This window comes from Rhododendron vialii, chromosome 6a, assembly GCF_030253575.1.
Source record: "Rhododendron vialii isolate Sample 1 chromosome 6a, ASM3025357v1".
NCBI lineage: Eukaryota > Viridiplantae > Streptophyta > Magnoliopsida > Ericales > Ericaceae > Rhododendron > Rhododendron vialii.
Window position 1 is genome coordinate 31,968,428 of NC_080562.1, and position 16,312 is coordinate 31,984,739.

Below are 16,312 nucleotides of genomic sequence, written 5' to 3' on the forward strand. Positions count from 1 at the left end.
TGGGTCTCGCATGAAAGATCCGAGCCATTCAATAATTTATTTTAAAAAAACCGAGCGGGCCCTTGAAATTTCAGCTCAGTCCAAGTGGGCCCGTGAAATATAATTGACTTCGTGTTTTTGGAGAAGAAAAAGTCTATACTGTCTGTTTTGGCATATATATAATTTGGGAGGACTATTTTATTTGTGTTTATTCAATTTTTTTGTATTTATTAGTTTTGCATGAATTATTCATTCGTCTCGATAGAAAGAATCAAAAAAATAAAAAATTATATTCAAGACTATTTTTTTTTAAAAAGCCAAAAATAATTCAAAAAACACTCTGTTTCGCAAACCGCAATCGAGGACCGCTGATACCTTCACTCCTTGTTATTTTTTCCACGTGTCAAAATGTTGTTCCACGATTATATAGAGTTCACTGGTATTTATACAAAAAAAAAAAAGTGTAAAAAAACTTTTACCTTGCAGATTAAAATAAATAATAATAATTTACGGTAAAAGAAAACCTTAGAAGGAATCAGAAGAAAAAAGTTTGATATCCAAATAACTACTACCTTTCTCATGTTAACGCGCAGCCGACACGCAAGTGGTCAAACAAGCAATAGAAAGAAAACTTGGTTCTTTTAATTCTAATTCATATTGAACTCATTTTCAATCTATCTAAACTCATATAAATATGGATTGAACCCATATGTAATACCCGTCTTGGGTATTTAGTGATTTTAATTTGATTATGTGTTTACGAGGATAACAGTGTGAGGACCTCGTTCGTCTTATATGTACGTGTTACGTCACTGATTGGTGCATAATTTAGAAGGTGTGGTGGGTACACCATATAATGGCTCATAGGGGTGGAAAATTAAACTCAAATCCATTAATCAATCCAAACCAATCTACTAAAAAAAAGACCAAACCCAGCCCATTTATTAGTTGGGTCAGAATGCGTCTAACCCATCTAATCCATTTATTAATTGGGTCAACTAAAATGACCCAATAAGTTATGAAAATAACTCATTAGTAGGTCTCCAACTCCGGCTGCTATAGAACAGGACGCCGAGTCCCTGCAGTTTGCAAAAATCACTGCAAACTGCAACCCCCAAAACGACGTCGTTTTGGGGGCAAGTTGCGCACGGCCAAGCCAGCAGCTGGAAAAGTGAAAAATGTGAGAGGGAGGAAAATTATTCAATGCTTCTGCCTCATCATCACCCCATCAAACACACACCCCCTCCATCCCTCATCTGATCCCATCCCCCTCTCTCTCCTCCCCCAAACGCTTCCTCATCTCAGCCCACACATAGCACCGCCGCCGGCCACCACCTCCTCTCTTACCTCCATTCCCCAGCAATCACTACCACAAATAAACTCGTCCTTTTCGCAAACGAATTTGAAGGCATGAACCCATTCCTCCAACAACAAAGAATCGAAACAAATTGACTATGGTTACCAAAATTGAAACCAGTTTTCTCAGAATCAAAACCCATTCCAAGGGAGGAGGACCCATGTTTGGCTCTACAAAAGTTAGGCTCCACGAGAAGATTGCAACGGAGGAGGACCAATCTGACCGGAGCCGTATTCAAGACGACTCACAAACGGAACTGTGGATTGACGGTGACGAGAGCAACTGACGAGAGAACAAAAACAGTGACGACTCCGATGAGCACCGTTAAGTCCTCCTCTGAAAAGTCGTACCTCTCCACAAGGCAACTGTACATCTTCCTCACGCTGGGGAAGGGAGGTAAGAGAGGAGGTGGTGGCCGGCGGCGGTGCTATGTGTGGGCTGAGAGGAGGAAGCGTTTAGGGGAAGAGAGAGAGGGGGATGGGATCAGATGAGGGATGGAGGGGGTGTGTGTTTGATGGGGTGATGATGAGGCAGAAGCACTGAATAATTTTCCTCCCTCTCACATTTTCCACTTCTCCAGCTGCTGGCTTGGCCGTGTGTAACTTGCCCCCAAAACGACGTCGTTTTGGGGACTGCAGTTTGCAGCGATTTTTGCGCACTGCAGGGACTCGGGAACAACGGTTCCGTGTTACTCCATTATGCATTTTGTCCAGTAATCGTCGTCAGTGATGGTAAGCAAAATCTCGATCAGCACATAGAAAGAGGAGAGAGAGAGAGAGTTGCCTTTGGCTGTGGTAATATATGTACACTCAAGTAAATTATGCTCAGCACATATTAGTTTCGATAAAAAATTTATGCTTTTATGACTTCTCTTGCTCGAGACAAATCACTCAAGTAAGAAGATCGGAAGGGACTCTGACACGGTCTTTTCACCGATTTTCTGAATACACTAGTCTGGTTACTAGATTTTTTTCCGGGGAGGGAACCACAACGAAATCGTTTGCGAGGAAGAGAATATCGACAGAATTCTATGCTTTGTTATCCGAAGAGTATCATGATTTTGCTAACCACTGTGAATTCTTTAGTACTCCCCCTGTTTTTTTTTTTTTTAACTTAATGGAGCAAAATCACAATCCATGAAGTTTCTGCACACATAGGGTTCACATTTAAAGATAGGAATTTGGACAATTTCTAATGTCCAGTGAAAATAAGAATGAATTTTTTTTTGTGTGCTTTATAAAAATACTATTGGTATATCTGAATTTTATATTTTTATCTAAGATAAACAAAAAAGAAGAAAAAAAAAATTTGTTTGTCAACAAGTAGTTGAAAGAACCAGAAAATAGAAAAATGCACCAAAATACTTTTTTGATCATTTTTGTGGAATGAAAGTACAGTAATTTTACAGGGGTATTTTAATCATTTAGATTTACAGGGGTAATATCGTCATTTTAGTGTACATTGATGTTTTAGTCATTTTAAATTTTAGTATATAGTATGTATTTGGGTTGATGGGCAGGCCGGGTTTGATTTTAAATAAATGGGTCGGGTTGAGTATGGGTAATTGAACTCATAATTAATGGGTCTAAATGGGTCAATGACCCATTAAAGACCCAACTCACTCACAACTTATCCAATTTGACCCAAACCCGCCTATTTGACATCCTTAATAATGGGCCAAGTTAGATATTTTGTTGCAAATATCTTCTTCTTTCCCTTGATATTTTCGTGGAAAGAGAGAGGAAAGAAGATGAGGAAATTTTGGTCTATTCTTTACGAAATTATTCAAGGTAACTAGAAAGTTTTTAAATTTCTGGTATTATTATTGAAGGTTCATTAGTGTGTCTATTGTATCGTGAAATTTTTTTAGAATTTTCTGAGAAGTGTGAAAAAAGATAAAAATCATAAACCTAGCTGTGGTCAAGTTCCTATTTTTGAGCGGACAGCTTGCTGAGCTGCGGTTTTCATCACTCTTTTTATAGTTAAACAATCATCCTGATTATGGGTCCTTATGGGTGTTAAAGATTGATAAGTTTGTGATATTTTGGCTTTTGAATTATTGAAAGTATTCGATTTTTAATGAATTTTTGAATACAGACTGTTTTGCTGAAAATTGTGTTTCGTTGCACAGAATTTCTGAGTTTGAGGTGAATTTGACTAGATTCCCTTAGTTTGTAAAATCTGGAAAAAATCAGGAATAAACTTTGATGTGTGATAATGGTGTGTATCAAATTTGGGGTTTATCAGATGTATATTCTAAGTTGGCGGATTTTACAAGTTGGTGTGATCTTGCTGAGTTTTGTATATGCTGCATTGACACATTTTGGAAAAATGGTCATATCTCTTAGTTCAGCTATCGGGTTTGCGCACGGGTTTTTTATTCGAAAACTAAACTCGTATGTCTTTCGGAATATGTAGGGGTTGTGACTTGTTTTTGCTAGGTTAAATCAGTTTTTAGTTTGAAGTTGGTGGACGTGCAAAATCTGCAATTTTTGACAGTTGTGTGTGTAACTTCGGACGAGCATAATTTTGTCGTCCAGACTCCATTTTAGGCAAATTATATATCGAAATTGATGTAATGGAAGTCTACTTTCTAATGGTAGTGGTCTCATGACCTGATTTTAAACCCAAAAGAAGTTATAGGTAGAATACGACAGGCTGGTCTTAGATTTTAAACCAAATGTAGGGGTTAGGTGGTGTTTGAGTGCTACGATTGTTTAGGGACACTTCTAAACCTTTGAGATGGACATGCTTATATGCGTTAAGCATCGTTAATCTATTGTTGGTGTTATAGATTGTTGTTAGGAGTTAGTTTTGACGTTTAAGCGTTCAATAAACTGATATGGTAAGCTTGTGGCTATGTAACAAGCTAGTCAATTGGGAGGTGCCGAAATCTTAAGTTTGGCGTACCTCGGTCGATACGAAGGTGAGTGTGTCTGATATGTTTCTTCTCAATATAATATATTATTGTGTTGGTGAGTGTATATCTTGCTAATCGTAATTAGCTTTTAATATAGTTATCTTCGATGAGATATTGCTGTAGTGGGGAGTGTATATCATGCTAATTGATGATTTAGCTGTTGATATACATGCTTGGAGAATGTATATCATGCTAACTGAGGTTTAGTTATTGATATGCATGTTATTGTTGCGTGTTGATTGTACTCGCTTAAGGATTGTGGAGTGAGTCACACCATGTTGTGGGCCATGTTGTCTAATTAATGGTGAATGGAAATATGGTGTGCAGGACACACTACCTTGGGTACATGGGATGTGGCAGACGTGCTACTGCATGTGATGTAATGATATTCATGTTGTTGTACATTGAATATTATTGCTCTGTTGGGTAGACAAGTTGGTTATAACTGTTGTATACATTCGAGTATTTCAATTACGTTGGAGATATGTATTCATGTTGATATTTTTTCGGGTATTATGGTATTATGTTGAGCATTTTTATATCTCACACACTCTAGCTTTCCTTTTTGGTCTGCCAGGTAGCAGGTTGCTTAGAGTGGGTCCACTACCGGTCATCGCGTTGAGGAGTGTTTGGGCTAGCCTTGGATGTTGTGGATGGTCGAGTTTGTTGTAGGTAGTTGAGGAAGAAGTTGTTTTGTTTAAGTTGTAATTAAGTTGTCGGTGGACATGTTGAGGTATGTAATTTTCTAAAGTTTATCTAAATCGAGGTTGTAGTTGGTTGGTCGACACGTTGACTCATTTTATGTTAAAGTGATAAGTCTTCCGCTGGGTGTTTATTTTTGACAGGTTGTGAGGTGCGGTTTGGTCTTTTGTGTGGAATGCCACGTGGTCGTGCCGCTCGGGCCCACTTTTGATGCCATTTGTCAGGCGGGGCACGACACCATATCAACCCATTATACAATATGGGTGGGTTAGGTTGGGTTATAAGTGTGCGAATTTGGGCGGGTTCAAAAATATGGATTGAGATTGTCACATCTACACTAAACCAATCATACACCATGATTTTAGAAATCGACTTCAAATTCATGACATATTTCGAACATGACATATTAGGAATGTAAAATCATGATTTCATGAAATGGACTTCAAATTCATGACATATTTTGAAACAAGCATAGTTCATGACAAATGAAGCAAACTATCTACCATGAAATCAAATAAAACTAAATAAACCAAAATCTCCATTCTTAGATCTTAGCAAATGAAACTGAAATCCAAATTCATGACATATTTTGAAGCAAACATATTTCATGGTAAATGAAGCAAATAATTTATCTTAAAATCAAATAAAACTAAATAAACCAAAATCATGATTTCTCAGTGGAACTTGAAAAACCATAACATTCAGTGAGTGGTGGTGGTGAACTAGCGATGATGGGGCGAATATGTCGGGCGGTGGTGACCGTGATCTTTTTTTTTTTGTTTTTGTTCCACAGCGATCGTGATCTTGAATCTTGATCCGAAAAGAGAAGAGAAAGTGTGGGTTTGCAATGAACCAGTGACTGTGGGGCGGATAAGTCGGGCGATGGCGGCAGTGATCTTGAATCTTTATCCGAAAAGAGGAGAAGAGAGAGTGTGGGTTTTGCTGTATTAAGTTTTAGAACATCAAATACCTGAAAAATCATAATATTCTGGCGAGTGGTGGCAGCGAGTCGGCAAGGGTTTGCGGTAAACCGGGGGCGACGACGGGTATTTCAGAGAGGGAGCGGAAGATAAATGGAGGTGCGGGGAGGGGGTAGAGTTTAAATGGGTTTGGCTATGTAATAGGAATTTGTTAGGGATTCTTATCCTAAAATCACACGCTATAGGACCTTCAAGATTAATTTTTAGTCCCAAAAATTCTTGCCTATATAGATATGTTATATTTATAATAGTCAATGTATCTATATAATAAAGGGCAATCCTGGAATGATTTAAAAGCGGTGATGAAAACATAACTGTACAAAATGACCGTGATTGAAACATAACTGTACAAAATGACCGTGATAAATACTTACGTGAGATGAAGTCTGAGGATGAATCTTTAAAAACACCTACAAACATCCCATGAACCGTATAACATCAATGAACCAACAATATTGAAAGGGATCTAATTAACTGACAAAATGTTTCAAATGCGAAAGCGATTAATAAAATATTAAACTAAAATGAGACACTCTAAGGAGGTTTGTAGACATAATTGATGTTGATTACATTTTCACAAAATTGATTTCTTAAATACAATGGTTAAAGCTCTCTTGTTAAATTGAAATGGATAGTCTTGATTTCTCAAAACAGAATTAATGTACAACTTGTGTACATTTCTTTATTATCGTAAAAGAAAATTCGGCAAATTCCTGGTCGGTCCCAAATTTTACATGGGATTCCATGCAAACCCTTTTTTAAAGTGCTATCCCATCTAGACCCTTTTTAAAGATGCTTTTACTATTTTGCCCCTATCACTTTTTATAACTCAAGAATTCACACCTTCCAGAATTCACACCCCTTTGCAAAATTCACACCTCTGAGAATTCACACTCCCAAGAATTCACGCCTCCCAGAATTCACACCTCTCAGAATTCACACCTCCCCCACCCCCCCCCCCAAGAATTTACACCCCTAAAATTCACATCTTTTTAGAAATTCTTGAAGTGAATTGTTGGTGTGAATTTTTGGGTGTGTAAATTCTTAGATGTGTGAATTCTCGGTTTGAATGCTTCAAAATTAGATTTGGCAACTTAAATAACAAAAATAACAAAAAAAAATTTATTCACATTCCGATGCAACTATTGGACTTCTTTTTTCAATTTTTGTTTAAACATCGGGAACTACTCCAAATATTGTTCATTATTCCCAAACAGTGGGCAACTGCTTTACAAGAATTCACACCGCTTTCCAGAATTCACACCCATACTATGTTGACATATATGCATACAGAGAAATCCCGAAAAGAATTTACACCCCTCTTTGTTGCTCTGTTGGTTCTTTGCAAAATTCACAGGCATTTTTCAGAATTCACATCCCAAAATTTCACACACCTTTGCAGAATTCGCACACCCAAAATTCTGCACTCATTCTCACCCCCAAATTACACAATTCACGCCCATAAAATTCAGAACTCACCCCTAAATCCAAGTACGAAAACAAAACCATTAATCAATTCAGATTAAAGAAAACAACACTCCTCAATCTGTCATTCAAAACACACAAATCTAATCTTTTCTAAATTACAATTGGAAAACCGCTCGATATGTTCAGAAACTTCAGTGGAGTACCAATTACCCAAAAAAAAATTCATAGGATTACTGGTCGAACCAGTTTAGTGCAAACCCGAGGTCGTCTCGATTTCGGTCCACTTCGTCAACTCAAAGAGAAAAACCACCAGATCCTCATTCGCCGTCAAGATCCAGAAGGTCTTCAAAGGCTTCCTCGTTCGGAGGAGCATGAAAGAATGGAGGATTTCGCGAAACGACGCCATCGAGTTGATTCGGAGGGAGGTCAAGGAGCGGTTGAGGTTGAATGAGATGTTAATGTCTTTGCTGTTCATGTTGGATTTGGCTCGAGGTGTTGATAACTAAGTTCGGGGGTCGAGGAAGGCGGTGATTAGGAAAGGGGATCGCGTCGCACGAGAGAGTTGATGCCATTGCTGCCGGAGATAAAACCATGAAGGTTGAAGGTGGGACAATAACGGGGTAATTTCGGTAGTTTACTTAAGTCAAGATTTATGTGGAATGGGTTAGACGTGGGCTAGGCCTAGAGGGGTATAGAGGTACAAAAGGGGACCGGCCAGTCAGAAGCCCAAGAAAATTTCTCTTGAACATGGCTCGTAAATATTCCTATCAAAAACAAATCTTCGGCCCATGATTTCCATTTTACATTATTTGTTTTGTTGGCCCATGTGGATTCCTTTCCTATAGTTTTGTTTTGACCCAAGGACACATTACGTTGCCAGAACCCAATGGCCTGAGGCCCAACAGAAAAATTTGTAGGGAAAATGACGGCCCATGACGTGTTTTGATAATTAATAACCGTCAAGGATATTTTCAGCATTAACAAATGTTCTCAGCATATACTTGACGAGTATTAATTATCAAAACACGTTCTTGACCGTCATTCAAATCTAGAATGAAGGGGCCTTCCATCGGATCCAAAAAAAAGAAGGGGCCTTTCTGCTGTCACCACGACATCTTCTTAGCTGCTATAGATCATGGCTTTCCCAAGGGATAAGAAATTATTATGTCGTTTTGAATTTTCGTAGGGTTTGGAGAATTATACTAATTATTATGTCGTTTGTTTAAGTGTTTTAGATTTGGATTCTAATCATTATTTTATTTCTCTTCAATTATTATTCTTATTTTTTTTTATGTATCTTTCTTCAATCATTTCCTATATTTTCAATTATTATTCTATTTCTCTCTACACTCATTACTTACAAATCCAAATCCAAAATACCAAAACAAACGGAGTCTTGAATTCGAGATGAACTGAAAGGTGTTGATAGAAGGAATATTACTGAAATTATTGACAATAGATTTTCCATGCTCAACTACAATCTGGTTGTCACAATTTCCTTCAATGAGTGGGCAGTAATAAGAATGCTACGTTATTATGTCCCTGATAATAAGACACAATTACCATTCGTTTTCTTCTTCAAAGGCGAAGGGGACGATTAAAAGGAAGAGGGACGACAGAGGATGACAGCCATGTTCATTTTCTGGTTTTTCTCACGAATGCAGCTGATGTAAAACTAAATTTTATAGTACTTGTTGAACTTTAAATTTTATAGTACTTGTTGAACTTTGCTACGGCCTACGGAACAGACCACGAGTATCGACGGGCACGTGGGGCCCACTTCAGATCCCGCAGGATGATCCGAGTCGTTCAATAACTTTAAAATAAAAAACCGAGTGGGTCCAAAAAAATCTGCTCAATCTAATATGTGTAGGTGTACAACATATATATTGAATTTGTGAGGAGCGCTAAAGATGCTTATAATGATAATTTAACACAATAGAACACTTTAAAGAAACCTGGGAATTCTGTCGTCAAATACATAAGTAGTTCCGAATTCAAAAAAAAAAAAAATACATAAGTAGATATTCATGTGTCTTTTTATTAGTACATAAAAAAGAAAAGAAAAAGGAACATGCAACAATTCTAGCAAATACAAAGATGATGATGTGATATATAATTCTTAATCCACCTCAAATTAATGGTATTAGCACCATCTGAGAACCGTGGTCACTTTTACTTAGGCACTGATGAGAAAAGGGAATATCTCAAAACGCACATTGCAACTCCCACCAACTCCTTTCCCTCCTTGTTTTCCGTATAAATATTGCGGAATGAAGTTAATAACCTCGGAAAGACAACTTTTACAATCAGTATTAGAAAGATCTCTGGTGCACTGAACCATCCCGTAAAGTGTTGTTGAATTCCCAATCCCCATTGTCCCTTCAGCATACATTTTCGGGCTTACATAAGTTTCGTTCGTCAAATTAACCAATAACTCCAGGACCTTTTCATTGAAATAAACTGGGTTGCTCACATTCGTAGGTTCCCCAAATAAGAACCAGATTTGTTCATCAATTTCACCCAAGAAATTGAGGTCCGAGTATCTCAACTGACAATAATCGTACCATATGATTGCTTCGGTAAATTGACAAATTGTTTGAATCTCCTTGATTGCTGTGTCGACACATGCTTTGCATTCTGTTGTGTTGAGGTCACCTCGGCAGAGAGCGAGGCCGTAGGCTTGACTTTGGTTGAGGCCCAATGAGCCAGAACCAAACCCGGTCAGTGGGGTTTTCGAGTCGAGATAAGTCAAGAGGTTGTTCAAATTCTGGCTGTAAAGGCCGTTGGCACTTATATTTGTGCCCGAGCATTGATAGATTGTTTCGTATGAGGTGGCAAGTCGGAGGAGGAGAGCGAAGGAGAGGATCAGATAGAGCGGAAAAAGAAATCTTGAGGAAGACATGGTTTGGATGAGTTTTGCGATGAGAGAAATGGGCAAATTCCTTGGCACAAATTTGAGTTTTTATAGATGGAAAATCCTAAGAGTTGAAACTCCAATGAATGATCGGATATAATTTTTTTTAGTGAATACACTCTCTGTTTTTTCAAATAATCCTTCACAACTAAAAAAATATAAATCTACATATGATTATCCGCATGATGCAACAACAAATCACTTGTACGCCCCTTAAGCTTATTCACGATCTTAATTAAGTGACATGCGTTATCGACCATCTCAATCAGAAAAATTAGATGACACTTCTCTTCTTATTTTTCGAGAATTTGTGAGAATATCTAATTTAAAACAATATTTGTTATAGCAAGGAACCTTGAGGTAATTTTATAGTGAAACAACAAATCTACTTTTGCAGTCCATTCAATAACGAAAAGTCAATAAATGCATTAAAAAAGTAAAGCATCCAATAAGAGAAAATAGAGGAACGAATCATAAAAGCTAGCCGTCCATCCAATAAAAGAAAGTCTTTGAATGGGTCATGAGGAATTTTTTTGGATTTTTCCTTAGGTATACCTCCGTCCCAATTTGTTAGTTTATTTTTTTACTTTAATATATCCCAAAATATTTTTCCAACTTTAAATTGACTTTAGCGAATTTCTTTAATTCCCTCTCTCTTTTGAAAAATTATGCATTGGAAAATGTATTTTCTCACTTAGCGTAAAAAGAGTGAGGGATATTTATGAAAACTGAAAACATTTTAGTAGAAATCATTTTGTCGCTTTAAAAAGTTAAACTCCCGAGATTGGAAAAGCAAATTGGAACGAAAGGAGTAAAAAAATAAGGAAAATTCTTGTCTAGTCTAGGTTTTTGTACTTAGATTCCAAGTTTAATAATAAGTTGTGGCTGAGCAAAAAAAAGTTTAGATTATTGTGCTTTGTCCTTTGTTATACATCGTGGTCACTAGAGTCACTACTACTACGTCATAAATTGCAACACTTAAAATTCCGTCCTCACCCCACCACCACGTACACCACCACACTTATCATTCCTCGTCCACCACCACATCTCTACCACAACCATTAATTGCCCAACATTACTACCACATAAGCCCCACAACCACCACAAACCCTCACGCTTTGCGTGACCACCTCTTCACCACCCCAACCCCACCATGCACCACCATCATTACACCATCGCTACCGCTATACCTCCCCCATAACCACACCTCCATCGTCATCATCTCACCAGCACCGTCATTATTTCACCGTAACTTCCAAACCTTTACTGGCACCATCATCATTTCACCAAAATTACAATTCCACCTTTAACACCTCCACCACCATCACTTCGCCAGAATATATATATCCACCATCGCCACCATCATTTCACATACGATCTACTATTACTTTACCACCACCTCTTCACCACTCTGCCATGTCCGGCCTCCACTATTACTTTACCACCCTTATTGCCATTATTTAACTAGCTTTACCCCATCATTAATGCTAGGAATGGAGTCAGGGAGGAGCCAGTAGAGACAATCGCCCCTGCAAGAAGAAGAAAAAAAATACCTCTACTTTTATATTAAAAAAATCGTATAGAAGTATATAGGCTCACCAACCTATAGTATTTTGGGAAAAAATAAAGGATACGAGGATACCAACGTTAGTTTCTAAAGGTTGCGGGTTAAATATAACAAAACATTAAATTTGAGAGCTAAAATAGTGAGTACTCAATTATTTAACTCCTATTTTTCTTCCAATAAAATCCCCAATCATTGAGAGGATTTCACACATTTTATTCTCTATGCCCTAAAATCTTCATGGCACACCAGACAACAACAATTCCCTCCCCCCTCCCCCTCTCTCTCTCGGCATCCACATCGTCAAGACTTTGAAGGTAGTTTCTAGAAAATAGGAACAGAGGATAAGAGATTTTTGAAACCCTAAGTGATCTTTGAAGGTAGTTTCTTGTAGTGCCTCTTTGATGTATACTTATTTCTATCAATGAAATCTTCTACCATTTTGAAAAAAAAAAAGTCACCACATCACAACCATCGATCACCCCGACCACTACAAGAAAAGGACTGAGAACTTTGAAATGTAGAAAAAAAAAAACTCAATTCTGAATTGTCAGTACACCATTAATTTTGATCATCGATCAAAGCAAGAAGCATCCTAGCTAGGAATCTGTGTGGAAGTCATCCAAAATCACTAGAATTGTAACCTCTTGAAAAAAAGAAAATTGGGTAAAATTGGGAGGAGCCTCTTCGTACGTTCATCATCTTTATCACCGCATCGATCCAACCAATTAAAAAGAGATGGAGATAGTATTCTTATGACCTGGTCCATCCGTAAAAAGAGAAATTAACGAATGTAATGCCTTTGTGCCATTTCAAATAGGGTTTAGATTCTATTAACACAAATGTGCGGAGTGAGGAATGGGATGACGCTGGACTTGATGTACTAGAGTCCACAAATCATACATGAGTGTGAACTGAGAAGTAGTGCAACACAATAGGCGCCGACGCAGTAGTTGCCGTTTACGTTCGAGGTTTTTTTTTTATTAATTACTTTATTAAATAAAAAATGCATTTTTTAACTTTATTTCCGAACGATGTTGAATCATGTTTTTCGGGGAAAAAAAATACGTGTTCTTCGTAACCCGCTTTTTTTTTGTTAGTTATTCCGTTGAAAGACAAAATTTGGAGATAATTAAATAAACAGAATAACAAACATTCAAAATGTGTTTCGCAAAAAAGACTTTTTTAATAGCGTGATTTGCAAACGCAATTTAGAGAGCGTAGTCCCGGAAATAAAGCTAAAAACTACATTTTTTACTTAATAAAGTAATAATAAAAAAACCTCGAACCGTTAATGAGCCGTGGTTTGCGTGCCTCAAAGCCAATGTTTTTCGTTTTAACAGTAGTTTGCAAGCTTGGACGTGGGGATATGGGGACTATGTAGTGAATGGGTGCACTTAAGGTTGTAGTGCGTGATTCGAGTTGTCCGTCTTAACATTTAATTGTTCAAATTTTATCTCTGCTCAAAATTGTGTCATCCATTTGCTGAAATGAAATCTAAATTATTAATTGCCGAGATGAATGATTTGTGCATTACATTTTTGCAGTGCACTTTTGTACTATGGGGTCCCCTAGTCCTGGACTTGGGGGCCTTTTGTTCATACGATTCCTACTGGTTAAGAATTAAGATCAATTTTGATGAGGACACATATTGTAGCTTTTCCATTGCTGCAAGGCATATAGCGTGTGGTTTTGCATTCGATACACATCCTCGATCTCTTGTACACTTTAGGGACAGAACCGTCCAATTTGATTGTTTTCGGCTTTTATCGAGCCCATTTTTATGATTGAAATTGTTCATGTTTTAAAATTTGTCGAGAACATTAATGCTCTGAGAAATTTCATAAACAAGTGTGCTAGAATCCCTAAAAAAAAAGGTAATCAACCCCTTCAAAAATCTGGCGACTTTAAAGTTTCATTCAACTCATTGTGGAAAATCTATACACTGCATAACAAGAGTAAAATTTTGGGGTTTTCATCCAACTACGGGATCAAAACATATATAACTTATGATGATGTCATGGACAAAAACTTAACTAACTTAGCGTAAGAAATTAGAGTAGCAACTTCAAAAATAAACCAGCGTACCATTTATTTTTATTTTTTGTTTAAGACAAAAGACTCCTGGAAAACTGATTTAACGTTTAGTTAATCCCAAGAATCATAGTTTTTTTTCTTTTTTTGCCAAAATGGTAAAAGATTTCATTGATACGGGAAAACCATTCAAATGAGGGTTATCAATCCCAACTAGAAACAATAACCAAGAGGTCCAGATTCACAAGCATATACCCAGAATTTCACAAACCAACCAACGAAAACCCAACGAGCGAGCCACTACCAACAACACCCCCAAGGGGTGAGAATCCCACACAGGGGAGAAAGACCCAAAAAAACAAAAATAAAAACAAAAACCGAAATTGAAAACGAAAACCAAAAGCCCTAACCCTAACAATCTAATACACTTCAGCCACCGTCACACCAAACTTTACCCTTCATCCGCTGTTCACCACCAGATCTTGCACGCCGACACCCACCGCAATTAAGGACTGCCCCATGCTCCTGTTCTGTTGCTTGTGCAACTGCTGTAGAAGTACCGTTGCGGCCATAACTTGTTGGAACCGCCGACGGCGATGGAGGCGGGAATCGCCGAGGAGTGATAGGATATGCGCTTCGACACTAGATCTAATTGACCGGAGAAGGGTGTGTGTGTGTATATATATATAGTCATTTTCAAATAAGGAGGTCCTTATTTTAGTTAAAATAAGAACCTCTCCATTTCTCCCATTTTCTGTTCGAATTTCAATGATCCGAGCCGCTCAATGTGTTCAGAACGTGATTTTAAGGGTACTCGTGAGAAATTAGCAAAAAAAATGATAGGGAAGAGCTTCTTCCGAGCAGTTTTTATTTGAACCGTTCGATAAAATATAAACAAAAATTGCTCGGATGAAGCCTTTCCGGTCATTTTTTTTGGCTGATTTCTCGCGAGTACCCTTAAAATCACGTTCTGAACACATTGAGTGGCTTGGATCATCGAAATTCTATCGGGAAAGGGAGTTCCTTATTTTATTAAGTTAAGGTGGTCCTTAGGAGAAGGGGACTCATATATATATATATATGATGATGATGATGATGGAGAGAATAGAGCAAATCAGCTAGGGAAAGAGAGAGAACATGAAAATATATACCCATGAGGGGAAGAATTCTCTCCCCTCCCACCGCCCATTAGGGTGTAAAACCCTGGGGGAGGGGGAGGAGGAGGAGGGAGGAGAGGCACGGCTAGCTGCTCAAGAATAATGTATAGTTGGGGTGTTACAGTTATAGACTAGCTTATAGTCCTTCAATTCACTACCATGTACAACGGAATTAATTTTTGAAAAGCACTAGTGACTCTAAAGATAATTTAACACGTACTGTAGTAGAACACTATACTATTTTAGTACTATAGTAGGTCCAGACTTCAATTCCGTAATACAGTCCAACCATATTTAAGGAAACCTGGATACATAAGTAGTTCCGAATGCAACCAAAATTACATAGGTAGATATTCATGAATCTTTTTATTATTAATCAGTACATAAAAAAAAACATGCAACAATTCTAGCACATACAAAGTTGATGACGTGATATATAATTCTTAATCCACCTCAAATTAATGGTATTAGCACCATCTAAGAACCGTGGTCACTTTTACTTAGGCGCCGATGAGAAAAGGGAATATCTCAAAACGCAGATTGCAACTCCCACCAACTTGTTTCCCTCCTTGTTTTCCGTAAAAATATCGCGGAATGAATTTAATAGCCTCGTAAAGACAACTTTCACAATCATCATTAAAAAGATCTCTGGTGCATTGAACCATCTCGTAAAGTGTTGTTGGATTCCCAATCCCCATTGTCCCTTCAGCATACATTTTCGGGCTTACATAAGCTTTGTTCATCAAATTAACCAATAACTCCAGGACCTTTTTATTGAAATAAACTGGGTTGCTCACATTCGTAGGTTCCACAGAGAAGTTCCAGTTTTGTTCGTCAATATCACCCAAGAAATCGAGGTCCGAGTATTTCAACTGACAATAATCGTACCATATGATTGCTTCGGTAAATTGACAAATTGTTTGAATCTCCTTGATTGCTGTGTCGACACATGCTTTGCATTCTGTTGGAGGAGGAGAGCGAAGGAGAGGATCAGATAGAGCGGAAAAAGAAATCTTGAGGAAGACATGGTTTGGATGAGTTTTGCGATGAGAGAAATGATTAAATTCCTTGGTACAAATTTGAGTTTTTATAGATGGAAAAAATCCCAAGGGTTGAAATTAAGCAAGTTGCAATCAAGGGTAACATGCATATTTTAAAATTTTATTTCAAGTTGTCAAACGATTCTAATAAGAAAATGCACAATAAAGACGGCAACTATAGTGGACCGACCGAGGCTCGGCCCCTCCCAAAATTCATACTCGAGTACTTGTATT

General features: G+C 37.7%; 1 protein-coding gene and 1 long non-coding RNA gene across 2 annotated transcripts; one reads left to right on the plus strand and one right to left on the minus strand.

Annotated features, from left to right (window-relative positions):
* Nucleotides 1-3,624: 3,624 nt before the first annotated feature.
* On the plus strand, nucleotides 3,625-5,065 carry LOC131330572 (uncharacterized). The gene is made up of 2 exons (XR_009201147.1): nucleotides 3,625-4,262; nucleotides 4,834-5,065. It is a non-coding gene; the product is annotated as an uncharacterized LOC131330572 (long non-coding RNA).
* Nucleotides 5,066-9,313: 4,248 nt separating this feature from the next.
* LOC131330573 (cysteine-rich repeat secretory protein 38-like) lies at nucleotides 9,314-10,301 on the minus strand. The gene has a single exon (XM_058364194.1). It carries the CDS (start codon nucleotides 10,269-10,271, stop codon nucleotides 9,546-9,548), a length of 726 nt encoding a protein of 241 aa, XP_058220177.1. The 5' UTR covers nucleotides 10,272-10,301; the 3' UTR covers nucleotides 9,314-9,545.
* Between the last annotated feature and the right edge of the window lie 6,011 nt (nucleotides 10,302-16,312).